General features: G+C 44.0%; 2 protein-coding genes and 1 pseudogene across 2 annotated transcripts; 1 reads left to right on the forward strand and 2 right to left on the reverse strand.

Moving 5' to 3' along the window:
- Positions 1–1,254: 1,254 nt before the first annotated feature.
- Positions 1,255–15,076, reverse strand: LOC148163605 (uncharacterized). The gene is made up of 5 exons (XM_088026653.1): positions 15,058–15,076; positions 13,555–13,630; positions 2,811–3,160; positions 1,749–1,898; positions 1,255–1,367 (listed from the first exon to the last, which is right to left on the reverse strand). Exons 1-5 carry the CDS (start codon positions 15,074–15,076, stop codon positions 1,255–1,257), a joined length of 708 nt encoding a protein of 235 aa, XP_087882779.1.
- A 3,705-nt stretch (positions 15,077–18,781) lies between these two features.
- LOC114223157 (WAP four-disulfide core domain protein 10A-like) lies at positions 18,782–19,942 on the forward strand (annotated as a pseudogene).
- Positions 19,943–21,124: 1,182 nt separating this feature from the next.
- On the reverse strand, positions 21,125–26,391 carry LOC148163606 (protein WFDC11-like). Its single transcript, XM_088026654.1, has 3 exons — positions 26,304–26,391; positions 25,193–25,335; positions 21,125–21,274 (listed from the first exon to the last, which is right to left on the reverse strand). The coding sequence occupies exons 1-3, from the start codon at positions 26,386–26,388 to the stop codon at positions 21,125–21,127; spliced, it is 378 nt and encodes a 125-aa protein (XP_087882780.1). The 5' UTR covers positions 26,389–26,391.
- Positions 26,392–27,305: the final 914 nt, after the last annotated feature.

The raw sequence follows: 27,305 nt of genomic DNA on the forward strand, positions 1-27,305 counted from the left end.
GGAGGAGGCTAGGGTAACAACCTTTCCTTTTCTTCAAGTTCCCTTCCTTCTCCCCGCAATCTGTATTTAATACTGTCATGGAGGAAAACTAGCTTTCACTCCAAGTTTCCCCAATTCTTCCCTGTCCCTCAAGGTAGGACTCAGCATCTCTTCTTCCAGGAAACGGGATACCACAATGAGCATAATGACCCCTCTGTATTTATACCTTAAGGTACTGACTGTATATCCCAATCATCCCTTCTTTCCATGCCTCATCCTGGTTTCTGCTTGTTTGGATCATAAGACTTAACCCTTCCTTTGCTATATGCCAACAGATAGTCACACCTCCACTCATGAGAAGAAGTCCTTACCACTAGCCTGAGCACAATGTAGGCTCTCTATAACCTTCTAAAGATTGCCTATTCTTCCTAGGATTATTTACATTTGGAAATATTCCTATAGATCCCAAGTTATTGAGTAAATAATGCTAACAAATAAGGCATTGTCTGAGCACTGGGTGTTATATGCAATGGACGAATCACTAAGCTATACCTCTGAAACTAATAATACACTGTATGTCAATTAATTGATTTTAAATAAAAGAAAAGAAAGAAAGAGCTTACTCAAGGCCTCAAGCAATTTCATGGTAATTAAAAACTTTTTCCTTGAAAAAAAACAAAACAACAAAAACAAAACAAAAAAGACATTGTCTGAGAGGAGAGCTTGGAGAAGCCAATGACATTTCCTTTCAATTCTAGACCATGGGTGCTATCACCTGTAGGGAAGATTGTACTTCCCTGGATTAATTAAAAGGGAGGCCACTTGTGGGAGCCTACTAGAATCACAGGCCTGAAATAAGGAAAGAAAGGCTGCACTGAGAAGTTCCGGGAACCCAGACGGATGGTGTTTTCTGTAGTCATAAGAACATCCCACACATAAACAGTTTTCTCCAGAGATGGTAGTCAATGAACAAAAGAGTCCAGGAATCTTGGCTAAGGAGTTGATTCTTCGGAATGGTGAGAAGGCAGGGAAATCCACTGGGAGGCAGGGGTTGGGGGCTTAGGGAAAAAGTGGAGGGAGTGATTGGTACTGGGACTACAGAAGAAGAAACAGAGGTTCTGGGTTAATGCCATAGTTTATTTTTCAAGAAATTGAGACTGATAATATAATGGTTCAGAGAAGAGGGATGGCAAGGAGGAGGGACATTGCCCTGGGACTCTACCTCCTCCCTCCCCTTGCCTCCCAGCTGGGACAAGACGAAGGTACCACTGGACATCAGGTAAAATTAGTCAGTTGCCCTTCAGGTATACTCGACATCTCACTGGTGGTTAAAGGAACAACAGTAGAAACCACTGTGCTGCTGGGGTTATTGTTGTTAGTGCTGGTCTCTGGAAGAGATAAAGGGTAGGTATTCAGTGGCCACACAGTCTGATGAAACACATCTCTTTGAGGGTAACAGATCCACCCAAACCCTGGGCGCAGGGATATTTCTGAGGTTTAGAAGATGCCCATACAAGGCTTCTCTCAGGACGTTTTAAGTCCAGTGAGCAAAGAGACATAAATGTCAGATCTCCTGAGGTTTGGATTAATCAGGCAGGCCTGAAAGTGGACAATGGGGCTTTGGGTTGGAGGAAGAGGTGGGGGTTCCAGGTTGGAATGGGTACTGGGACTGGGGAGGCATAGTCTTCTTCTGTCTGTTCCCTCACGGTTAGGGGTTCCATGGTCTTTGAGAACCCAATGGCAAAAGAGGGGTGATTCTTAGATCCTACCAGGTTCTGGGATTTTCATGCAGATTTTTCCACAGATGGACAAGCAGCATTCATAGCCAATAATACAATCCGAGTAAAACTTGCACTTTCTCTGGCAATCATGGTAGTTGGGCATATTCACACAGTGTAATAGAACTGGTGTTGGTACAACTGAGAAGGAACACATGAGCAGTGACTCCAAGAAGAGTTTTTCTCACTATTATCAGCCCCTCTAAGGCCCCAGCACCCACTCCTTTGGCTTCTCTTCTTCTGGCTGCCCAGGGATCTGCGTGGCCTTTTCCATTCCTAGAGTCAAAATCCAGCTTACACTCCCTAGCAAACCCAGAAACCATGAAGCCACCTCCATGGAATTGAACATCACAGGACCTGAGTCCTGAGACCCCGTTCTCAGAACAAAGAGGCCCAAGAGATCCTCTGGTCTCCTGCTCTCATTTTACAGAGTGGGAAGAACAGAGTCCCAGAGAAGAGGAGGAACTATCTTGTACTTTTCCCTGTCTGGCTGAGACAGCCTTCCAAACCTAGCTGTTCCCCCAGAAACCTTTGCCAGCAGTTATGGACCCAAACGCTCAATTCTGCTGATTTCATTTTTTTTTTTTTTTGCCCTAGTGATTCCAAACTTCTCTTGGCCAAGCACCCATTTTATTTCTCCTCCCCATGCCCAATATTCTAAAATACTTATTTCCCTAAACAAAGGGCATATTTCAAAAAATAATTAGTACCCTTTTCCCAATTTGGTGCTCATCCATGCAGCCCCTAACTGGAGGACACAAACTCCTGGTGGCTCAAGCTAGGCACCCTCCATGTGGGCTTTGAACCCTATGGAGCTTTCCACTGCTATGGGTCCTCCTCAACAAAAACACCTTGTAGCCACAACAGTCCCCACCACACACATAAAAACATCGTTTCTCATAACATCAGGAGACCATCAAACTTGAGAACTGCACATTCAGCTTTCCTCAGGTATCCTGGCTTAAAAAAGGAACCAATGCTTTCACGTATGCCAGCCCCTGGTTCCTTGTTTTCTACCCCCTCTTCGGTTTGAAGCTAAATCAGAGTACCTACTGTAAACTGGAGGCTGCGTTACAACCTCAACTCTTTCTTTCATCTTTCCTGTCACTGGCATGATCACCAGGCAGTAGAGTGTCAGCAACTGGAGAACCAACCACTTCATGATGTTAACTCTGGATGTTTGAGTGTGAGCCTGGCAGGAGACCCAGGATTTTACTAGGTCCTGCAGGGGGTAGCGAAGGGCTTTGGGGTGTGGAGTTGGGAGAACACGTGACTGGACTCTCACTGCCCCATCTGGTTCTGCCTCATCTCCTCCAGGCACCACTTCTTGGCTGGGCACTGGCTTCTCCTGAGGTACTTTCCTTCTCTTATGCTTTCTACTCCTCTCATTGCTGAAATGAACTCTTCATAATTTATCATTTCTTATTTTAGAAATCTGAAAAACACAGAAAAGTACAAAGAAAACTAATAAGATATAATCAGTTATCCATTACCTAGAGAGACAATTATGTCATCCTTCTTTCACAAAATATAGCTTTAGAGTTGACCTCCCCCCCAAAAAAAAATCATACATATTTACTGTATATGTGTTTTGAGTATATCTTAAAAGCCATTTAAGAATATCAGAAAATGGGGGAGCCTGGGCAGCTAAGTTGGTTAAGCGTCTGTCTTTGGCTTGGTCCCAATCTCAGGGTCCTTTATCAAGCCCCTCGTCCGGGTCCCTGTTCAGCAGGGAGTCTGCTTCTCCCTCTCACTCTGCCCTCCCCCCTGCTCATTCTCTCTCTTTCTCTCAAATAAATAAAATCTTTTTTAAAAAGAATATCAGAAAATGTAAGTAAATGGAAATTTAAAATCACCAGAGACATTTAAAACTTGATTACAAAATTTGAAGTGGAATAACTTTTTCTAAGCCTGAATTTCCCCAGCATTGTCTGTGTTTCACATGAATTAGCTCCTAAATGATACCAGCACATTTCATTTTTTTCTATTTTTTTACTTTTATTTTTTTATTATGTTATGTTAGTCACCATACAGTACTTCATTAGTTTTTGATGAAGTGTTCTATGATTCTTGTTTGTGTGTAACAGCCAGTGCTCAGCATACTTAATTTATAATTTTTGTAATTCCACTCTTATATATCATTCCATTCCATTAATGTACTTCTCAGGAGTGACATCAACAAGATGGCTGAATATGACTCCCCTGCTTGAAACCCCAGCCCCCGCAACACAATAATTTGGCATCTACCCACAGACCAAAGTACTTTAGTGGAAGCTGAGGATCCAGCAGCATACACCAAGGGACCCGGGAGGAGTCTGACCAGTGGGTTGGGACATTGGCATAGAGACCTCAGCCTTGGCATGGGACTCTGAAGTGGCCTGAGAACTGGCTCTATCCCCCCTCAGCCACAGTCCAGGAGCCACTGGTGAACACTCATTTAAACAATCACCTACAGATGACAGAGCTCTGTCATGTTACAGAGAAGCTCCATCACACTATTGAAGAAAAAAAATCCAACTGTGGATGCACTGAAGAGGTTAAATGTAACAGTTTGACTTTACCTGCATCACACTTATTCAGATTTTTAAAAAATATTCCCTAAGGAGGGAATGTTTAAGCTCTCTGTAAACCCAGACAAGAGGATGTATAGTCCCTGCATCACACTTCAGCTTGTTCCATGCTCACACTGTTTACACGTGTTGTCCATCATCCAGATCATCTTCACCACATTAAAAAAGTGGAAATATTTGCTACAAAGTAAAATCTTATGAATGAGGTTGGTATGAGCCAACAACAACTGTGCCTTCCTGGTGATCTCCCCTAACTGGCCTTCCCCTTCCTTTCCACATCTTTTGTCTTTAGCTGAAGGTGGTATTTAAGAAGATGGCTTGGACCATTTGGGACAGTGACTCAGTTTTCCTGTTCTGTCCCATGTAGAGTGGAGGTACACATGTTAGTAAACTTCTGTTCCTTTTTCTCCTGCTAATCCGTCTCTTATTGCAGGGGGTCTCCGCCAAGTACCTAGAAGGATAGAGGAAAAATAGCTTTTCTTTCCCCGTAATATCCAGGATCCTCAAGTGGACAACGCTTTCCTTCCCTGGTCCTTCCACTGGGGGATCCCTCACCTCTTGTTCTTCTCTTACTTCTTTGGTCAGGAAGGAATAACCACTTTCACTCAATCGAGCTCCAAGTGCTCCTTATCCCTGAAGGTCAAGACAGAGCCCCACTCCTGAAGGATGTTTACGTGGGCCCCTGAGTCCTTGTGCCTTTTCCTTACTCTGAGCTCTAGGACACTGACCAGTGTTCTGTTAGGCCTTAGTCCCTTGCCCGCCCTTGGTCTTGGCCGTATCCCATTCTGGAACCTTTCCATGGCGTCTACAGTTGATAAGTGTGATATGCTGACTCATCCCATCTAAAAGAGAATATCTCATTCTCTGGACCAGGAAGAGGCACAGATATGCATACATTGTAGGGACTTTGTTATCTCCTCATCCAAGGGAAGTTATATTTTTAAAATGATTTTCAAGATACTAATGGTAGAAATTCAATATAATCTAGGGGAACAGTATGGGCTGGAAAGCCTGCCTGGAATGAGCAGACATCTCAGGATATGAATACTATTACCCAGGTAAAACTACCAGGCAAACAAAACAGGTGGGAGTGAGCAGATACGGAGATTGCAGAAGGAGGAATCATTCTGGAAGCTCAGAGTGCCCACCTTGAGGGCAGGAATGCCTTCTCTCATGCTGGGAGGGGAGGTTGCTTGTTCCATTAGACAGTGATGTGGAGGCCAGGGTCTTGGGTCTTGCAGAGGAGTTTGGCTTTGCATAAGTATACAGTTCAGAGACCACCATGAGTTCACCAAAGCCTGCTTCCTGTTGTCCTTGGGCATACAGCTAGACTGTATTTCCCAGTCTCCTTTGCAAATAAGGCAACCCTCTGACTACATTAGGGCAAAGAGAGTGTGGGTGGAAACAGAGCTCCACTTCTAGGCCTGGCCATTAAAACCCTTCTGTAGGAGCCTCCATGCTGCCCGTTCTTCTCCCATCTGCTGGCTGGATGCGGTGGAGTCCCTGGGAGAGGATGAGTTATAGAGAGAAGGATTCAGGGTCCTTGACTCATGCATGGCATGGGGGTCGTTCACCGACCACCCGCAGTGAAATGTATTGTGAATGAGAACAAACTTTTACTCTGTTTTGTGAGGTTTTTATAAATCTCTGCACTTTTTGCTACAGATGTGAGTCTATTGACTAATATATAGGTCTAACAGGGAAAGCAGAGTTGGATGGGAACAGCTGTTGGTCATCGTAAAGACAGAAGGGAACCACAGGAATGGAGTATGAGACAATGCAGAGCCCTCAGGTTGGTTATCGGTTTATTTGGCAGAGACTTGAGCCTCCTCAGGATAGAGAGATCAAGGGGATACTGAAGGGTCCTCAGCCAGGCAAGTGAATAACCCAACAGGGATCCAGGAAGCACTCTTCTTACTTCTTAGACTACCTAGTTATCCTCTAGCCCACACTAGTGGTGTGCCAGCTAGAACCTAGGTGTTTAGCATGGATTTAAAGGGTTCTCTGGAAAAGACAAGTCAAGTGGTTAAAAGTCAGGGAATCCTGGGGACCTCCATTCCCAAACTTAATACCACCCCGCTCCCTGTCAATGGGAACAGAAATTCTTCCTGTAAGATCAGGAGTTACCCATTTTAAGCAATTTCTCCCAAAAGATTTGCCAGTTGGGCAGATAGGTAGACACTGGGTCTCTCTGGGCCCTGCCTGAGACATGGGGCCAATGGAGACGCCAGACCAAGGAGGCAACAGTCATGGCCTTGGACAAAAGAGGGATGAACAAAGAGATGGGTGAGCCTTTGTGGGAACTGAATAAAAGTAAAGGAAAGAAAGTGGAGCACCACCCTCCCACATTGGTGTCTTGGGTTTTTTGCCTTGAATGGCAGTTAGACTGTATTTCCCAGTCTCCTTTGCAAATAAGGCAACCCTCTGTTGGGAACACCCAACAGATAGATAGGAGACAGATAGGAGGACATTGCCTTATGTTGCCAGTTTCTTTGACCAGGATTTGGGTATATCTATTCCATGTCACAGCTTCTGAATGAGGGTGACCCATAATAAGGAAGCATATCCATGTGCCTCCTTCCCACTCCAGCCAACTCACCTATTGTCCAAGCAGATGTTTCCACAGAAGGTCCAACAGCATGTATGATTGGGAGATAAACACTCCTGTAATTTAGTGCACCTCTTCTCACAATACTTTAATGGAGGCTGTACCCAGCACTGCTCAGTGACTATTCTTCCAACTGGAACTGAGATGGTAGATGGTAGATGATGGTAGATGGTAGATCCATTCACCCATGACTTAGAGAAGAAATGCTTCTCAAGCTTAACATTCCCTTAGCTCTGAAACCTGAGCTCAAAGTCACAAACAAAATGTTTCTCTGCATTTTAAGAAATTCCTTTCCTTGAATTCTAGCTGTGTCTTTTCACAGGAGACCCTTCTTACATCACATGCCTTCCCTCTTTCCACATGTCCCCACAAAACTGCAGGCCTTTGGGCCCTCCCCAAGCTCCCTAAAGATAGGATCCAGGACAACCTCACCATCTATGGCACCACTTCACCAAGTCTATTCTCACTGGGCTTGGGATTTTAAGGATGGCAATATTGTCTAGCTCCACTTTCCATACCCAATTTACAGAATGGAGAACTGAGCTGAGGGAGAATGTGTACCTATTTTCTCCCTTGTCTATTTGTTTCTGTACTCATACTCGCTAAGCACTCAGCCTCTCCCCAATTCCATCTCTTTCACTGGCCCATAACCCTCCCTTCATTATCCCCATTTAATCATTTGACCCCAAACTTTGACTCCTAAGGATCCCTTTTTTGTCTTTTCTACTTTTTTATATTCTAAAAGATTCTTCCCTTCCAAGTAAATAATATTGCCCTATTGGTATTCATCAAAGGCCCAGAGATCTGAAAATATGGGCTCAGAGGAAAGCTCTGTGTTGGTGTTTCCCCTGCCTAAGGTAGTCTAACACTGGAAAATATCATTTCTTGCTAGCTTATGGGATGGACTTATAGATTAAGCTATGTTCCCTTTCTGTATACCCATTATTGTTGTCAGAGCTCAGAGGGGGAGCACCAAGGGGCACCAAATTGGGAACACCCAACAGAAATCTTTCTTGGATGACTCTGCTTTAAGGAGGGCTATGATCCGGGAAAGGTGGTCCCAGAATCACTTACACCAGACATCCCAGGCTTGGGCAGACCCCCTCCTCCCATGTCATACCACCTACAAAAAGTCTTGTTCTTGAGGCTTCCCAGCACAGGCAGAAGCATCACAATCCCATAGATGAGCATGCTGAGTAGGAGAACCCAGGGCTTCATGGTCATCTCTCTGTGTGTTTGGGTTAAGCTTTGAAAGAAGATAGGTCTTCTCCCAATGCCACTAGAGGTACAACAGAAATTAAGGAGACTAGGGTCAGAAAGAGAGAGAAAATGCTTCTGAATATTAGGTTATTCTTTCTCTACTTCTCCTTTTCACCTTCTGTCACCTAACAACATATCAAGCTAGCCATCAGCTTCCCCAGGCTACCTCCCCATCTCAAATTACATGCCACTCCCTTTGCAAAAATATTTCTCTTAAAAACTCATTGCTGGGGGAGCCTGGGTGGCTCAGTCATTAAGCGACTGCCTTCGGCTCAGGTCATGATCCCAGGGTCCTGGGATAGAGCCCCACATTGGGCTCCCCGCTCAGCGGGGAGCCTGATTCTCCCTCTCCCTCTACTGTTCCCTCTGCTTGTGCTCTCTCGCTCTCTCTATGGAGAGGGAGAGTCCCTCTCCCACTCCCCCTGCTTGTTTTTGCTCTCTTGCTGTGTCTCTCTGTCAAACAAATAAATAAAAAATCTTTTAAAAAATGCATTGCTGGGGCGCCTGGGTGGCTCAGATGGTTAAGCGTCTGCCTTTGGCTCAGGTCATGATCTCAGGGTCCTGGGATCAAGCCCCGCATCAGGCTCGCTGCTTGGCGGGGATCCTGCTTCTCCCTCTCCCTCTACTGTTCCCCCTGCTTGTGCTCTCTCACTCTCTCTGTCAAATAAATAAATAAAATCTTTTTTAAAAAATGCATTGCTTTTTTCCGATTAAAAAGCAATAAATCTTCAGTTTGTATAATTTGTCAAAAACAACCAAAAAAGGCAAAAAGGAAATAGATAAGGATTAGGAATTCCACCACCCAAGGATAACCAGTGTAAGTATGTCCCTTTTTGTTGTACTCATTATATTTATGAACTTAGAACAGTAGAACACATCAAGTGTCCTGATTTGTTTACTTAAGAACATATGTAATTGGATAATAAAATGAAATTGTTAGTCCAGACCCTAAGTCAGAGTACCAGAGCGATTCCAGAGTGAGTTATGTGAGATGGGTTACTACGTAGGACTTGAGAAAGTTGATGGTCAAGAACTGGTCAGGGGACTCTTACACCTTTCATCTAAATAGATGATCCAAAGTTGAAGGAGTGGTAGACAGGGTTTCAAAGATTTTATTGGTAAAAAGCTCTGTTTGAGGAAGTAGGGAAGCTGTCTTCTAATTCCAAGTTGAGTAAAAGGCTTTGTAGATACTACTCATGGACTTACTGTGAGTCTCCAGAAGTCTGTAGGGATCCTGTAGACCTAAGTCATGACTGAAGAATCTAAAGGTAAGAAATCTAGCTAAATTGGCCTTTAGGACCAAAGAAGAGAGCAGCAGTTGGGGCACATCTGAATTGTAAATGGCCAGATGCCATTTTCTGTCTGCAGTGAACACTTGACATCTCCCATGAAAGAGTGCCAGAAGCACCAAGCCAGCTTATGAGAGTACATACTGTGTGAAAGCTGTCCTATTCCCACTTACTGGTTCTTCGTGCCTCTACTACCTAGGAGACAGAACTTTATATAGCAGATGGGGGTGAAGGAACAGAATCACAAAGAGCCCAAGATGGAGATACTGGCCATATCCTTTTCCACAACTAGAACTTCTGAGGGAGGGGAGAGTCCACAGTTCTCAACAATGTGTGGAGTTGTGGCTAATTACATGGGCCTGCACATTGAATTATTAAGTTGAGATGGTTTGTGACTGAAGAGTCCCACAAAATTTTGGGACCTACCTAAGTTTTCCTGAAGAGGCAAGGAAACAACTAGCCCATCTGAATAAAGTATACAGGCAGGAGAGACAAATTAATAGGATCACATCATACAAGTCATGCCAACAATTCAACTATCAATATCACAATCATTCCCCCATGTCATGAAAACTCAAATACTTCCAATTTCTTTTTGTTATAAAAAATGTCCTGATGAACCTCCTTATAGCTACAGCTTTCACATATGCACTATTATTTTTATATATATGAGTTAATAGAGAAAGATTGCTGAGCAAAAGATGTTGTCTATTTCAGGCTTTGGACAATGTCTGCTACATTTTCTTACTAAGGGTTGGGTTATACTTCCACCAACTGGATATCAGATGTGTGTCACCATATCTCCTGTTCTACCCAAGGCAATACAAAGGAAATTTCTGCTACCACACTAGCAGAAATCCAGTATTTTAGTGAGGAAGGAACATATGCCTCAGGGTCAAATTGGCCTGAACTAGAATCCCAACTCCCACACCCCCCAACTTTTAGCTGTGGAAACTGGGCTGATCACATAATTCCTGGAGCCTCAGTTTCCTCATTTGTATTTCTGTATCATAGAAATAATATCCATACTCATCTCATTAGGTTACTAGGATCAAATAATCTAATGTATAAGAAACACTCAGCATAGGACCCAGAACATAGTATACACTCGATAAATGGTAGCTTTTAGTATTAAGCTCAGAATTTCCTCTCGTCTAGATGTTTGAAAATTATTTTCATTTAATTTTTTTAGTTTTTTTTCTTTTACACTTTACATTCTAAAATGCCTAGAATTTAACTTGTGTGAGTAGAGGTGGAGTTCATTCATTTAATAGGTACCTGTTAAGGGGTGCCTGGGTGGTACAGTCAGTTAAGCGTCTGGCTCTTGATTTTGCCTCAGGTCATGATCTCTGGGAAGTGAGATCCAGCTCCAGGTTGAGCTCTGTGCTGGGCATGGAGCCTACTTGAGATTCTCTCTCTCCCTCTGCCCCTACTCCGCCCTCCTGCTCATGCGTGGGTTCTATCTATCTATTTATCTATCATCTATCTATCTATCTATCTCTATCTCTATTTCAAAATAAATAAATAAATATCTATTAAGTGTCTAATTACAAGTTCTAGGTACTGGAATAGAGTGGTGAAAAAAACACAAAAATCCTTACATTCGGATGGAACTAGAGGGTATTATGCTAAGCGAAATAAAAGTCAATCAGAGAAAGACAAGTATCATATGATCTCACTGAGATGAGGAATTTAAGAAACAAGACAGAGGAGCATAGGGGAAGGGAGGAAAAAATGAAACAAGATGATACCAGAGAGGGAGACAAACCATAAGAGACTCTTTTTTTTTTTTAAGATTTTATTTATTTATTTGACAGAGACACAGCGAGAGAGGGAACACAAGCAGGGGCAGTGGGAGAGGTAGAAACAGGCTTCCCACGGAGCAGGGAGCCCGATGCGGGGCTCGATGCGGGGTTCGATCCTGGGACCCTGGGATCATGACCTGAGCCGAAGGCAGATGCTTAACGACTGAGCCACCCAGGCGCCCCAACCATAAGAGACTCTTAATCTCAGGAAACAAACCGAGGATTGTTGGAGTGGTGGGGGCTGGGAGGGATGGGGTGGCTGGGTGATGGACACTGGGGAGGGTATGTGCTATGGTGAGCGCTGTGGATTGTGTAAGACTGATGAATCACAGACCTGTACCTCTGAAACAAATAATACATTATATGTTTTAAAAAAAAGATATTAGGAAGGGAAAAATGAGGGGCGGAAATCAGAGGGGAGGACGAACCATGATAGACTATGGACTCCAGGAATCAAACTGAGGGTTCTAGAGGGGAGGGGGCTGAGTGATGGGTTAGCCCAGTGATGGGTATTAAGGAGGGTACGTTCTGCATGGAGCACTGGGTGTTATATGCAAACAATGAATCATGGAACACTACATCAAAAACTAAGGATGTAATGCTGGTGATCAGCAAAATAAAATTAAATTAAAAAAAATCCTTACATCCATAGAGCTGACATTCTAACTAAACAATATAATAAGGAAGGACAAAGATGGTAGTCATTGTTAAGGAGAAAACAATGAAGCAGAAGAGGAAATAGCCTGCTGACAACTGGCAGCTGAGGGATGGGGAAGATGGGGCAAGGAAGTAAGAGCCTTAATTACCACTCAAAATTCCCAGAGCTCTCCCATCTGTTCCCTTTAGCCTTGATCTGCTTCCTCACCCTCCTGAAACCAAAGAGGAAGGAAAATAAAAGAGCCCCAAAAAAGAGTAAAATTCCAATGTTATGAATTACATGGTCACAAGGCAGTGATTATCCTTCTCCCTGGAAGTCTTGATATTTCTTCAGAAGTTATCCACCAAGCGGAAGCACCTCCTCTGCACTATCCAATATGGTAGCCACTACCCACATGTGATGATTTTAATTAAATTTAAAATTCAACTTCCAGTCATCTCAAGCATTCAATAGCCACATGTGGCTAGTGGCTATTTTTTTATTAGGATTTTATTTATTTATTGACAGAGAGAGAGCACAAGCAGGCAGAGCAGCAGGCAGAGGGAGAGGGAGAAGCAGACTCCCCACTGAGCAAGGAGCCCCACTTGGGGCTCAACTCCAGGACCCTGAGATCATGACCTGAGCCTAAGGCAGACATTTAACTGACTAAGCCACCCAGGCGCCCCAGTAGTGGCTATTATATTAGACAGCTCAGACATACAGCTTTTCCATCATCCTTGAAAGTTCTAGGGAACAACTATGTTCTAGAAGAATCAACCAAAATTCCTCTGCTCAAAAGCAACTGTCCTGGTAGAGATCATTTAAAAGGAGCAGAATTCTTCAAAGGGGACCTTGAAAACACGATCTCTTTTCAGAAGAAGTGAAATTTTTTTTAAGATTTTATTTATTTATTTGAGAGAGAGAGAGAGCACATGAGAGGGGGGAAGAGTCAGAGGGAGAAGCAGACTCCCCGCTGAGCGGGAAGCCCGATGCGGGACTCGATCCTGGGACTCCAGGATCATGACCTGAGCTGAAGGCAGTCGCTTAACCAACTGAGCCACCCAGACGCCCAGAAGAAGTGAAATTTAAACGCTAGAAAAATGCAAGTTTTAAACATGTGAATTTTTGACACATTGACTTTGAGCAGGTGGGATTTAGGAGACCTGGGGAGAAGAACAAAAGAAGGAGATTATGGAGAGAAAGCAAGGGAGGAAAGAAGCCTTTAAAATGTAAAAGATCAGACATGGGGAGGGGCTTCCATCTTACATGCTTACATCTGTTCTCCAACCTTCTCCATTCAGAACCCATGTCCCTGCCAGCTGGCCTCAGCATGGCTTGGTGAAGGAAAACTGTCAAGTGAAGGTATTGAGACTTCATTTACCATCGGGCAATATTTGCCAAAGGATACAACCTCATTGGTGAAGCTCCAGGCAAAGGTGAACTATCTTTGAGCATGGTAGTTTGCCAGAAAACCTAAAAATCACTTATATAGTTTGCCCCAGAAAGCAAGTTTGAGGTGGCAGGATACCCAGTTCTTGAGCCTGGCTCAGAGTGTTCTTGTGATCCTCTGAAGGCAGCAGTGCATAGCAAGGCAGATGAGCAATGCAGATGCTCTGTCATCCACTTACAGGTGGCGATACGAGGTACGAGGTAGCTGGGTGAAGGTGAACATGCACTGGGGTGGGCTGGATTCCTGGACATGGCCTTTGTAAAAAGAAGGAGGAAGGCTGGTGCATTGAAGCTATTTATTTATATCTAAAAATATCATTCTAGATCTAAGTTTTCCAGAACTTTGAGATATGTTCAATGAAAAAAGGTCTTACTCTTAGTTTTCTGAGTTCCTCCCTTAAAGGGTGCTTAGGATCCTGGGCATACCCAATGCCCTTCTTTGCACACCGCAGGTGCACCAATTGAGCCAGAGAAGAGAAATATAATCACACCTAGGCTGGGTACCACCCACATACAGAATTCTGGGTGAATTCTTTGGTCATCTTGAGATAGAGTGTAGGACAATGACAAGGCCCCTAGGCATCACAAAGACACAAAGACTGCCCCCCTCAGAATTCAGGATCCTGGGGCTTTCTAGATAATGTTAAAGAGGAGAAAGTTTTGGACTTAGAGTCAGGAATCTGGTACCTTGTTTCATGTCTGCCCCTTTTACCTGTGGAACCTCAGACAGGTGTGTCACCTCTTTCTCAATTTTCTTATTGGAACACCAGAGACAATAATCTCCACCTCACAGGAATAGTGTTGACACTACCTGGTCAGGGAACTCATCCAAGCAAGGCACAAATTAAAGTTCCTGCCTCCAGACCCTTACCCACACTTACCTCTTAAGGTGTTGAGTTGAGTGTCTGCAGTACCTGGCTGACAGCTCTTTTATGTAGCCTCTTCTTCCTTGGGGAGGGGGAGAGGAGGTTGTGGCCTGGGACCAGGGCCAGAGGAGCAGAAAAACAACGTTCAAAGGCCTAGATTTAATGGTGATTTGGGCTGTGCCAGATCTGTAAGTTCTGCCCAGGAACTACATGTTGGCCATATCACAGACTCTTTCCTTTGATACTCTCCCATTCCAAAGTATTGGATTTTCTTTGATATGAGCAGTACGTCCTCCTAAGCAAAGAGGAACACTGTGTACCTTATCACAGTCCTATCCACCCAAACAGACCCAAATCTTGTGTCTTTACTGATGCATCTGAGTCTACCCATAGGTAGGGAGTGAAGGGCATTTTATGTATCTATTGGCCTTGGACTTCCTTTGTACTAATAAGGTCCCACTCAACACCTTCTCTGTATTGATTCTCTTCTGCTAATTAAAGCATAACACCATCTCCCACCAAATGCCCTGGGGGTTTTATGTGGATAAAAAGAGACTGAATAGGAAGGACTTCAGGAAAGACAGAGGACCACCTAGCACATGACGGAAGTGAAGTGATCGAATCTAGCAACAACATCTTGGCACAAGTTTGTGAGTTGAGGGCTGGGGGGATTTGCCCACCCAATATCAGAGAGGAGCTACCATACCCATGTTTTGGAGCTTATTAGGAAAAAAGAAGAGTCAAGTGGGCAAGGGCAAGGGCTCCCAAGGAACAGACCTCCTTCTTCCAAACTCTATGTCCAGGAATATTTCTTACACTGACTGGAGACGTCCATGTACGGTGATTTTTTTCCCCCAGGATACGTCGGATGCACTGAGCAGCGGGAAATGTATGTCAGGATTCTGGAGACTTGGCTCAGGAGAGTGGACTGTATAGAGACAAAAGGTAGAATTCGGGGACCTGGGTACAAATGTGTGGGAGCAAGCGGAAGGGAAATTTGATGGGAGCTGCAAATGGTGCCACACCTAAAATGACTGAATTGTGGATTCCCAAGTCCTCACTTTCTATGGCTGGAAAATGATGTTCCGGGCAGGGCAGTCACAGCCCTGCCCTGCGTCTGGCTCAGAGGTTGGGGTTCCCTAGTGGGCTGTTTGAGGAGCACAGTCACTGAGAGTGCCAAGGAGGTTCCTCCTAGGATTCCTGCCGTACTTGGTTCTGGATCATTCAGATGGGTCTGCAACAAAGCTGTGTAGAATTTATGAAAACAGCAAGCTCCTGCTCTCACTCTCACTATGTGTATATTTTATACACACACACACAAATACATACAGATATTACACATGTGTACACATATACATGTATACACACATATATACACATAATACATACACAACACATATATACACACACATACTTATACACATATACATATATATACATATACCTACATATGCGTATGTACATATACGTGTACATGTATGGATATGGATTTGTGTATACATACATATACATTACTATGTATATATACATATAATTATATGTGATGTATATATACATATACACACGTATATATATTATACAAATATATATAATACCTGCTCATGTATTTTTGACCCATAATGTGCCTATGTGTTCTTCTAAAACTGTAAGGTTGTGTTGTTGGTGTCTGCTCCCATAGTCCCCATTCCTGAGCTCTCCAGAAATCCTAGTGATTGCTTACTCCACAGGTATTTGCACATTTTAATTGAGACATAATTGACATATATCATATTAGTTTCAGATATACAGCATAATGATTCAGTGTTTATATAGTGAATTCATCATCACAATAAATTTAGCTAGCATTCATCACCACAGGATTACACGTTTGTTTTTTTTTTACTTGTGAAAGAGCTTTTTTTTAAAAGATTTTATTTTTTTATTTGAGAGAGAGCCTCAGTAGAGGGAGTAGGGAGGGGCAGAGGGACAAGCAGACTTCCTGATCAGCAGGGAACCTGACCTGGGGATTGATCCCAGGACCCTGAGATCATGACTTGAGCTGAAGTTAGATGCTTAACCAACTGACCTACCCAGGCGTCCCATTGATGAGAGTCTTAAGATCTACTCTCTTAGCAACTCTTCAATATGCAATACACTATTGTTCACTACAGTCACCATGGTGTACAGTACATCCCCAGGACTTATTTATATTATAACTGGAAGTTTGTACCTTTTGACCCTCGTCACCATTTTCTTCACACCCTACCTGCCACCACTGGCAACCACCAAACTATTCTTTGTATGAATGAGTTTGGGCTGTCTTTGTTTTCTGGCCACATATACATGAGACCATCCAGTATTTGCATTTGTAAAGGGATCCAATCTCCAAAGAAAAAATGGCTGATGTTAGAAATTTAAGCATCCCTTAGGAAGCCTTTTTTGAGAAGGAGATCTGCACAATTGACCTCAGGTTAAAGGGTGAAGATTGCATCTCTTTGGGTGAAACTATCCCACCCAGAAAACACTGAAAAAGGAGACAGTTTGTGGAAATCTGTCCACAGTCACTAGGGTAAACAAGGAGGCAGGGGAGAAGGAAAGCCTGAGGGGTGCCCCGCAAGGGAGTAGGTGGTGGAGCCTGTCAACAGGAAGAAATAACTTAGGTTGAAGGACAAGGTAGAGTGACTCTAACCTCACAGAACGGAAAAGGTCCCTGACTCAGGATTCACCCCCTCACTCCATAAAACCAGAACAAATTCCCCCACATTTTCTGTTCTCTCAGAGAGTAGAGGTAGTTCATTTGAAATGGCTATTTTGCGTTCCTGTATCTACTCCTGCCTCTGCCACCAATCCACGTGGAGTTGACGGATCTGCTTGAATAAGCTTGCAAATTCCCCCGACTCCTGGACCAAAAGGTTTTTCTTCGAAGAGTCCAATCCAGGGCCGGGTCTTAATACCCAGTATAAAATAAGAGAAAAGAGAATTCTTCTGGTCCCTGGGGCTTGCTTTGTGAGGTTGGGAAGCAAGATTGGAGATCAGACAAATGTACTACATTGGGCACCTACTGAGTGCCAGGTGCTATGAAGGTGTTTATAGGTGTCATCTTATTTCATCTTCACCGTGGAGGTGCCAAGAATTAATGAGCGAACTAAGTCTATAGAGGTCATAAGCTTGTCCCGGTGTTATGACACTGTCGAATATTGGGGTTAGGATTCAACTCCTCATCTGTCTTAGCACAAAACCTATGAACATTCCTTTGCTACTCAAATCTTTATAGACAATAAAAGACTCATTCCTGTCCATTATCTCCTAACTTACACTGTGGTGGGTTACAAGTTTTGAGGAAATTGACACTCATCCTCTGTTGAATTAAACATGATTTAAACATGTTTAATTATAAAACCAGTTCTCCCTCTCTCTCTCTCTCTCTCCATATATATGTGTGTGTATATATAGGTGTACATGCATACATGTGTGTATTTATTTACTTAGAATACCTACTTCACTCTTACACCCATAAATTCCACCTTTCCTATATTAATCTAAAAAATAAAACATTTATGGTTGTGGAGCACCTGGGTGGTTCAGTCAGTTAAGCATCTGACTCTTGGTTTCTGCTCAGGTCATGACCACAGGGTTGTGAGATTGAGCCCTGGGTCAGGCTCCTTATTCAGCTTGAGGTCTGCTTAAGATTCTCTCTCTCCTTTCCCTCTGTCCCTCCCCCTGTTCCCTCTTTCTTTCTCTCACATAAATAAAGATATCTTTAAAAAAGGATTTATGGGGATGCCTAGGTGGCTCAGTTGGTTAAACGTCTGCCTTTGGCTCAGGTCATGATCCCATGGTCCTGGGATCAAGTCTTGCCTTGCATTGGGCTCCTTGCTCAGGGGGAGCCTGCTTCTCCCTCTGCTTGTTGCTCCCCATGCTTTGCTCTCTCTCTTTGTCTCTCTTTCTGACAAATCAATAAATAAAATCTTAAAAAATACTTCTAAAAATTTTAAAAAGATTTATGGTTGAAAATGCTCAACATAATATATTGTCTAGATACTCGTGATTAGTACAATGCAAATGCTTGACAATAGGCATTGATTTTAAGTGAGACGTGTGTAAGTATGGAAAACTGTATTGTGAAATATTTACCTCTTTAAATGATGGGACTGGATGGGTAACAATAGGTGGGTGATTCCAAATGTGAGAAAACAATAGATTGCTTATTTTAAATCTGCAAAGAAAAAAATAGAATGGTAATAAAAAGACACATGTTAACTCTCTACACTTAGATTATCATAATTTTTTAAAAATTATACTTTGCTCTTTTTCTGTAAATTATCTTATAATTAGAAAGTAGGAAAAAAATGTTTGCAAAAGAGGAGGTTAGTCATGTGAGAGCAGGAATCCTCTGCAGAAGCCCAAGTCCCATAGGGAACAGGTTGTAGTAAAGGCAGGCAAAGGGGAGGAAACAGGGCCCCTTGTTTGGCCAGTGGAAGCAGGGAGGAGCCCAGGATAACCACTCAGCTCTCCAGGGAAGTCTGTGCCAGACTGAGTGCTCTCCACTCTGCCCAGAGTCATGCCAAGCCAGGCTCTGCTGCTCATCCTGCTCCTCTGTGTGCTGCTGCAGGCCCAGGGAGGGCACTGGAAACCAAAGATGATGCAGAGTAGGTGATGGACTAGGGGAGAGGGGGGGGGAAGGGGGCCAGGAAGGACTGTGTCCTTTCTGAGGAGGACCTGGGAATTGGAACCTTTCAGCACATCCTGCTCAGACCACAGCACTATGAAGACTCTGGGTCCTCCCAAACCATGGCCCTCTGACCCCTTTACCCAGCCCTGGGAATAGTGATGGGGTAGTGGGGGAACCTACGTCTTTTGATTCTCCATTCCAAATACCCAGACACAAACGGTACATGGAGTAGTGAAAGGAACAACATGGGCTGAGAATCGCATGGGGAAACCAAACAACTATTCTTAGATTTCTGCACACATGTGACACGTTACATCCAGAAATGTTGGTGGGAGTAGGTGTAGAATGAAAGGACCATAGGAAAGCAAGTTTTGGGGTGTACAGGGTCAAGTCAAAGTTAGCATCGGAGGGACCAGGATGATGGTAGTGGAAGGGAAATAGTGCAAGTGGTATTTTCTGGGAAGAAGCAAGGGCCCTGGAGAAAGTGACCGTGACAGGAGAGAGGGGCCAGAGTGGGAAGTCCTCTTCCTCTCTGGACCCTGCAAATTCTGGAGAGTGGGGAGGATCTGCAGGATGTCTCAGTCTCTGCTGAGTTCTCAGTAGATTCTATGGTGGGGGGATTTTCATCAGGGCCATGACTAACATGGGAGACAGGGTCCTGGCTGCAGTGTATGCAGAGCGCCCAGGAAGGCCAGGTATTGAGATCTGTTGGGGGAAAATGAGGGGATATAAGATTTAAGATACTACCAATCACCAGGATTGGGTGAAGGGCAGAGAGTGAGTTCTCTGAAAGTCCAAGAGCGTCATGAGTGGGACCTGGGTTCTGGGGTCTTTGAGGGAGGATTTGAAAGGAGGGCTCTCAAGGGATCTGGTTGCACTGAGCCTGTTCCTGCTCTGCTTCAAAAACAGAGCTATTCAAAGAAATCAAGGTCTGTTGAAAGTCCACCAGCATATACATGTGCAGATGCCCATGTGAATACCATCAAGGCTGTCAAACAAATAACATGCTGTTCGACCTTCTGCAGGAACATTTGTATGAGCCTCCAGTGAGTGGGTGAGGGGGCTGGGCTGTGCATCTTGTTCCTCCAAATCTCTATTCATACAAAGGCACAAGGAACTCAGATCCTGGGCACCAGGATGCCAACAGTAATGCACCCTCCCCCCTGTCTGAACTGCTTGTTCCTGTCAAATAAACCGGAACAAATGTCCACAGACCTGCTCATTTTAGTCCCAGTGCGTGTGATCATCGAGGACCCAGGGCAGACCCCAAAGTGGCCCCCTCTCTTGGTCCAGGTCTCTGATCTCTCTCCCCTTGTCATTCATCTCTATTCTCTCTCCCGTTGGCCCCTGCACCCCTGCCAGGTCCCCAGGGCCCATCCTCATTGTTGATCTGCTCACTGAACCAGCACTCCCAGGGAGAAACTGCTCATGTGTGGTATCTCCAATGCTAATGAGAACATTCCTCAGCCTGGGGTCAGAAGGGCCAAGTTAAACATGAGGCAGGTGGAGGCTAGACCCTGGCCACAGAGTAGGAGGTCCCCAGGGAGGCTTCTTCTTAAACTTGACCCACCCCCACCCCATTCTCCCCATTCTCCTTGTGAGGTTCAGATAACTGTCCTTTTACAATGAAGAAAACCAATCCGAGGGAAGTTAAGGCACATGCTCAAGGCAAAAGAGAGTGAGAGGTCATGATGTGGCTAGAGGAGGATGTTTGTCTGGACCTCCTGTTTGCTCACAGCTCCTCCATTATGGGGAGACCATGTGCATGGAAGTGAGTGTCCACACTAACATCTCCCACCCCATCCGCCATCAATATGGCCACTCTTGGGACGGGGCCTGGAACGAGGTACCAGGACCTGAGACTCCAGGGCCTTCCATCAACTGAATAGTCCCCACCTTTCCCCAAGCCCCCTCCACAGGGTCTCATTCTCTCCCTTTTCTAAATCCACGGAGAAACCACATGGTGGACAATAGGTGATTAAAGGTGATGCTACTAAGGATTAATTGGCTACTAAGGGTGGCTATGGGTGTTGCCCATGGTCTCAGGGAGAATCGGTGGACCTTAATCACTGAGGGACAGACTCCGGACCACTCTGTGCAAGCACAGCTGCTCTGAAGTGGTCCTGGGGCTAAATCCAGGGACTAGGTCCCATGTGCCCAGTGGGGACATAGAGTCAAGTGGGAAGAATTCAAGGCAGGCAGGTGGGCCTTGCTGGAGGCAGGTGTGCAGTGTCACACTCCAGTCCAGTGTTTCCTGCTGGGCATCAGTGAAGGATTGTCCAGAGGAGGAAACCCGCCTCTCTCAGGCCAGAGCCTCTGGCCCACCTCAGAAGCACTCCAGGGCTCCTGGTATCGGAGGAGCTTCTCCACCTCTCCTCGGACCTGCCCTTGACCAGGAGACCTTAGGAAAGAGATTATGATCAACCAGTAGCACAGACATCATCAGACACAGGTGGGCGGTGAGAGCATGCTCTGCAGGAACTCTGACTTGGTGCTTCCTCACATAGCCTGACTCTGCAAGCATCTTCCCAGTGCTTGGCCATGCTCCAAACACCCTGGGAGAGACTATTAAGAGACAAAAGGTTACCTGCCAGGGCCCACATAGGGAGTGACCTTCCACGTCTACAACCAGTGCTCCCTACCATGTGCGTACACCATGCTGCCAGCTGACCTATTCCTTACCACTGGCATGAGCACCTCGGACCATGAATTCTACTGGAAGCAGCTGGTCTTCTCCATCGTGATAACTGGTGCCCTGGCCTGTGTTCCACAGAGCTCCCTGGACACTCACTCTACCTGCCCCAGTGGACTCAGAGGCTACACCTAGAATGCTTTGACTGGAGGAGTGCTTGCCTGGCCAGCACTCCATGTTCTGTCCTATGGAACAGCTGTGTGCCCCTCTGGTAGGTCGAGTGGAGGAGTGGGGACCCCTGCAAGGCCTTGACTCTCAAGGAGGCAGAGGAGGGAGCTAATGTTAATTCTGCCATGACCTGGGTGTCCAAAAAGCCAAGTCCCGGCCTGCGGAGAATTGTTGATCAGGCTGCTCTGTTGGTGACAAATACACGGCCTCGAGGTTGTCATGGTTTCTGCAGTAATTGTTCTCTCCTCATGCTCCAGCCATGCTCCTTCTCTATGTTAGTGCAGATGGGAGGACTCTAGAAGTATCTTCCGTATCTCATACACCATGATGATGGTGATCAACTCCTGCCTCATTTCCAACCTTTGCATGCCCCCAATGCTCACAAGTGGGTCATACTGACGCCTGCACCCACAAAGTGTGTCCCACCACCGCCTCTGGTAATAGTCTGTGTCATAACAAACCCAGGGTGCCTAATTCAGGAGCTATAGGAAGTTATCTGGAATGCAAGTGTTGGCTTTAGGTGCTGAGTGCAAGATCTACCACTAAGAAATGCTTTTTGGCCCAAATATAATTAGAATGGGCATATGGGCATGACATGCAGGATTTAAGGAAGGCTCTAACCTGAGGCAGTTATTTCTAAGCCTAAAATCCTACCATTAAAATTACATTCTCTATGAGTGTATACCCATCGGTGAGTGTAGTGTCTGTCCAGTGTCTTGGCTTGGGAAGGGTTCACTTCCTGAAAAGCATTAGTGAGTGGGTGTGAGAAGGTAGAAGAATCTACATGAGAGAACACCATGCATCTGAATTCTAAGGATATTCTGGGTCACTGTTGCTGGGTATATGGAGGTTCCTTTTTATGTGGATTTAGGTTTCCTTTATTGATGGAATGCTTTCTAGTTTTAAATATTGTTAACTTTGTGGAGTTTTTTTGAAAACTCCAATTATATTTATTTATTTAGGTTTTCTTTATCCATCTTCTTTATTAATCTTTCTCTCATTGTTTTTACTTTTTGCATTTTATTTTGCATTTATTTCTTTTTTTAATTTAAATTCAATTAGCCAAGGTATAGTACATCGTTAGTTTTTGAATGTTCAATGATTCATTAGGTGAATACTGTCTTCTTTCGTTCTTTTTCAATGCCTCTTGTAGTTCAGTTGAATTTATTCTGTCTTGAAATTTTGTAACAATCTTTATTTCTGAGATGACCTTTAACTTTTTCTTTGATTTTTTTTTGTTCTGTCCACCTCTTATTTCAGGTCTTCCTGGATTTTTGGCTACTTGTGTGCTGAGTTTTTAAATTTCTGATTCAAGGTATTTTTTCAACTGTTAAAACCTTTGTTTACAGATGTTTATTTAATTAAAGTTGCAAGTGTTGTATTTCCCTTCTCCCTGACAAGATGTTTCTGGTGGGAGAATTTTTTTTCCCCTGCAGAAATGTTTCCATTTTCATTCATTCTGTTTTCTTTAATAGTAGTTTTACATTGAAGTTCTCTAATATTTTTCATTAACTTTGTAACATCCTGTCTTAGCAGACCAGCAGAGACCGTTTTATCCTCAAATTGTTCTAGGCTTTGGCTACTGGGAACTCTCTGAGGTTGGTTCCTGTTTCCCATTCTTTGACTTTATAGCATTTCCTTACTTTCTGACCCTAAAAGATACTCCAGTGTCATCTTGTATTTTCTTTTATTTATTTATTTTTTTAAAAAGATTTTATTTATTTATTTGAGAGAGAGAGAATGAGAGATAGAGAGCACGAGAGGGAAGAGGATCAGAGGGAGAAGGAGACTCCCTGCTGAGCAGGGAGCCTGATGTGGGACTCGATCCCAGGACTCCAGGATCATGACCTGAGCCAAAGGCAGTCGCTTAACCAACTGAGCCACCCAGGCGCCCTCATCTTGTATTTTCTGAGCCTAGTTCTAGAATCAGCCATTTCTCCAAGAAGCCTTGGCCCATTTATTGGAGAACGGTAATAAAAACCAAGATCTGGGCTCCTGGTGTGCTTATTGCTACTGTGTTATCACTGTTTCCAGGCATAGCCAGGAAATATACACATGTGTAACTAATCCATGTATAAACATGTCTATTTTACTTCTGCATCTCTCTGTATATATTGAGCTGAATGTGGGTTAATATTGATGTCTTTGACTTGAATCCAGTACCCCCAGGGCTCATTCTAGCCTTCCATTTTGCTTATTTGTAACTTCTTCTCTCTTACAGTTAGAAACAAGGCTCCCATCATCCCTGGTTATTTACTTATTTGTCCAATCTTATATACAATCTTATATACAGCTTATATACATGTAAAGTCATTTTAGAATTTTTACCCAGGGGTGCCTGGGTGGCTCAGTCGGTTAAGTGTCCCACTCTTGATTTTGGCTCAGATCATGATGTCAGGATCATGAGATCAAGGCCCATGTCCAGCTCCCAGCTGGGCATGAGGCCTGCTTGGGATTCTCTCTCTCCCTCTCCCTCTCCCCCCCGCCCCCGCTCATGCACGCTTTCTCGCTCTCTCTTTCTCTCTCTCTAAAAAAAAAAAAAAAAGGAATTGTTTACCCATACCCTGTGAGAAACAAATTTACCAGAGATCCGCTCTCTGAGAAACCAAATGAAAGAGCTACTTGCCAGTTACCCACATGAAAATGACATACTAGAAATAAACTTCTATTCTGTGAAACCCATGAGATTAGCCTCAGTTCTAAGGTAATCAAATGAGGAAGCAAGAGTTAGAAGCTATGTAGCCTCAAGGATGCGAACAATTTGGGGGGTATATAGGGTAATCAAAGAGAGTGGAAAGGAGTTGAAAAAGCCAAAAGCCACTGCTGATAAATGAGTTTATTTGTCAAGGATTTGCTCTTGCCCAACCCTCAGTGTGAACAGACTGGTGTCCTGCTGGGAGATTAGGATTTAGACCTCATGCAAAGATCTCCTGCAAGACAGAAAGGTTATATACTCAGAAGCTAAGGGAACTCTGAGGAACAAGCATTCATTCCAAGCTTAATATTACTCATCCCCACCAAACACCAGGACCTGAGTACTTTATGTAACACCAAGAATTGTACACTTCTGGGGTGGGGAGGTGGGTTTGGTTCATTGAACAGAGAAATGTAGAGATTTGGGGCCTGGCTGGACCAAAAGGGTTCATTGAAAGGTCTGACTATGGAGGCAATGGTTAGAAATTTGGACAAAAATTGGGAAAAGAGCAAACAATTGAGTAATATAATGAAGACAACATAGGCATTGATTATATAATGAAAGAAACAATGTGCCCCAAGCTGGTGTCTTGGTTTATTTGCCACTGAACTGCTGTCCAGGCTTAGGGGATATTATCATCCACTATTTTTGTGCCTAGGATTTGGGATGCCTCAGTCTTCTGTTTATGAATAACAGCATCTGAGAATCAGTGAAGACCCATGCCCAAGCACACCTCCCAACTCACTTTATTTTTCCAACAGATGTTTCCACAATAGGTCCAGCAGCATGTGTAATTTTTGTTTGTACATTTAAGGGCTCTAGAGCACTTCTTGGTGCATTCAATGACAGTTGGCTCTCCCCAGCACTCCTCAATGAACATTTCATCCCCTGTAATTGACATGAGATAGAAAGAGGCTGACAGGGGCCACATAGCCAAGGTGGGAAGAGAAGTCCTTCATAAGCTTAACAGCCCCTTCTAGAACCCTAGCCCCACGCAGGTATCCATCTGCCTTATGAGAAAATCCCTGTACTGAGCCTCCTCGTTACATCTTCACAGATCTCTGCCTTCTCTGCTCCCACAGGCCTCTGGGCCCTCGTCAAGCCTCCTAGAGATAGGATTCAGCATACTCCCCCGCCCCGCCCACACACACACACTCATGTGTCCTATAAAATCTACATTTCTGTAATAGGAGACCTCAGGGCCCAAGGCAGCCTCTAGCCTCATTACTATACCTACTTCCTAGTGTGGGAAGCCAGACCAGGGAGAATAAGGCACAGATTCTCTCCCTTTTTCTTCTCTTTCTTGTTCACCCTGCCTTTAAGAACAGCTTCTCACCAAATTTTTCTCTCTCACCCATTTTCTTGGCACCCTCCACTGATTCCATTTTCTCATCATATGGCCCTCAACTTTGCCCCACTAGAGACACATCTCATGTCTCTTTTCTATCTTTTCACATTCTAAAAGATCTGCCACTGAAACTAAGGGTATATATATTAAGAAATTCCCCTATAGTACTCATCAAAGTACACAGAGCTTCTGGAGGTATGGAAAGATATGGTAGCCTGACATGGAAAAATAATATGTCTTTACAACTAATAGAATATATATAAAAGGTGACAGGTACCCATTGCCACTTTCAAGGTTGGAAGAGGAAGCATCGAAGGACCTCAACTTGGACATTTCTTAGATCTCTGTGCATAAAAAAAAAAGTCTCTGAATCTCTAATAGGTGACCCAGGGAAGGTGGGTCCTGAGTCCTGAGTCAGATGTGCCAGGCACAATACCCCTTTGCTTGTCCAGGAACAAGCACAGTACCCCCATGACACAGTACCCCCACCCCCAGGCTAATCACTTACAGCTGTATTTTTCCTTCATCACTCCCAGCACAGAGAGTAGCTCCATACAGAGGAATGTCATGAGTTGAGGTGTCCAGAGCTTCATGATGCTGACTGTATGTGTCTGAATATATACTGTCAGGATGTTTTTCCCCTTTCCAGTTGCTGCTGGAAATCGAGAGCTATAAACAGAGTTGTGAAGCAAGAAGAAGCGCTTATAGAAATTCTTTGCTCTTTGTCTACTTGTTCCTCCTTGCCTCCCACCCACCCAACAACAGGCACACGCCTAAGCTGAACACTGGCTTTGCTAAAAGGTTTCTCTGCATCTCACACTTCACGCTTTCCTTTTATAGAAAAAAAAATTATTTTAAAAATGTGTTGCCTTCCCTTGATGAAAAGATAAGTCAAATCCAGCTGACAAAATACTTAAAACATAAAAAAGTACAAAGAAGACAATGAAATATTTCTAGCAACCCCACTATGTTGGTGTATGTTATTCTGTCTTCTATACGTGCCCATAAAACTGAAATCATATCAGGCTTGCTGTCTATATCTTGACTTTTTATTTAAAAATGTATAACATGATATTCGGGGCGCCTGAGTGGCTCAGTCAGTTAAGCGTCCAAATCTTGATTTCTGCTCAGGTCATGATTTTGGGGTCGTGAGATTGAGCCCTGTGTCGGGCTCTGTGCTGAGCTTGGAGCCCGCTTAAGATTCTCTCTCTCCCCCTCTCCCTCTGCTCCTCCCCCACCCTCCAGCTTGCATGCTCTCACTCTCCCTCTCTCTCTAAAAAAAAATTTAAATTTAAAATTTTTTTAAATAATAAAAATATGTAACATGATATTAAAATTAAAGTTTTGGCCAAGACCTTTGGATAGCCCTTAAAATGAGCTTGTGAGACAAGTCAACTTAAGCTTTAAAGAAAATCTGCTCAAAAATCACCTGCAAAAAATACGTCAAGTACCTGGCCATTTTCCACGTTTAAAACAAGTCAGGATTTTAAGAGTTACTAACCCCTTTTTG

This window comes from Eumetopias jubatus, unplaced genomic scaffold (genome assembly GCF_037043125.1).
Source record: "Eumetopias jubatus isolate StellerSeaLion01/CBP00866 unplaced genomic scaffold, mEumJub1_p1.0 scaffold_9, whole genome shotgun sequence".
Lineage (NCBI taxonomy): Eukaryota > Metazoa > Chordata > Mammalia > Carnivora > Otariidae > Eumetopias > Eumetopias jubatus.

Bases quoted from the DNA above. Each gene is read 5' to 3' on its own strand.
- LOC148163605 (XM_088026653.1), bottom strand. The intron at 3,161-13,554 runs GTAAGTGGATGA...TAAATTATGAAG, and splicing joins CGTACCTCGTATCGCCACCT to AGTTCATTTCAGCAATGAGA. The intron at 1,899-2,810 runs GTAGGTACTCTG...GTTCCTTCTCAG, and splicing joins AACGCAGCCTCCAGTTTACA to TTGTACCAACACCAGTTCTA.
- LOC148163606 (XM_088026654.1), bottom strand. From the start codon at position 26,388: ATGAAGCTCTGGACACCTCAACTCATGACATTCCTCTGTATGGAGCTA. The intron at 25,336-26,303 runs GTAAGTGATTAG...TGTCAATTACAG, and splicing joins GATGAAGGAAAAATACAGCT to GGGATGAAATGTTCATTGAG. The intron at 21,275-25,192 runs GTGAGTTGGGAG...GGTCAAGGGCAG, and splicing joins ACATCTGTTGGAAAAATAAA to GTCCGAGGAGAGGTGGAGAA.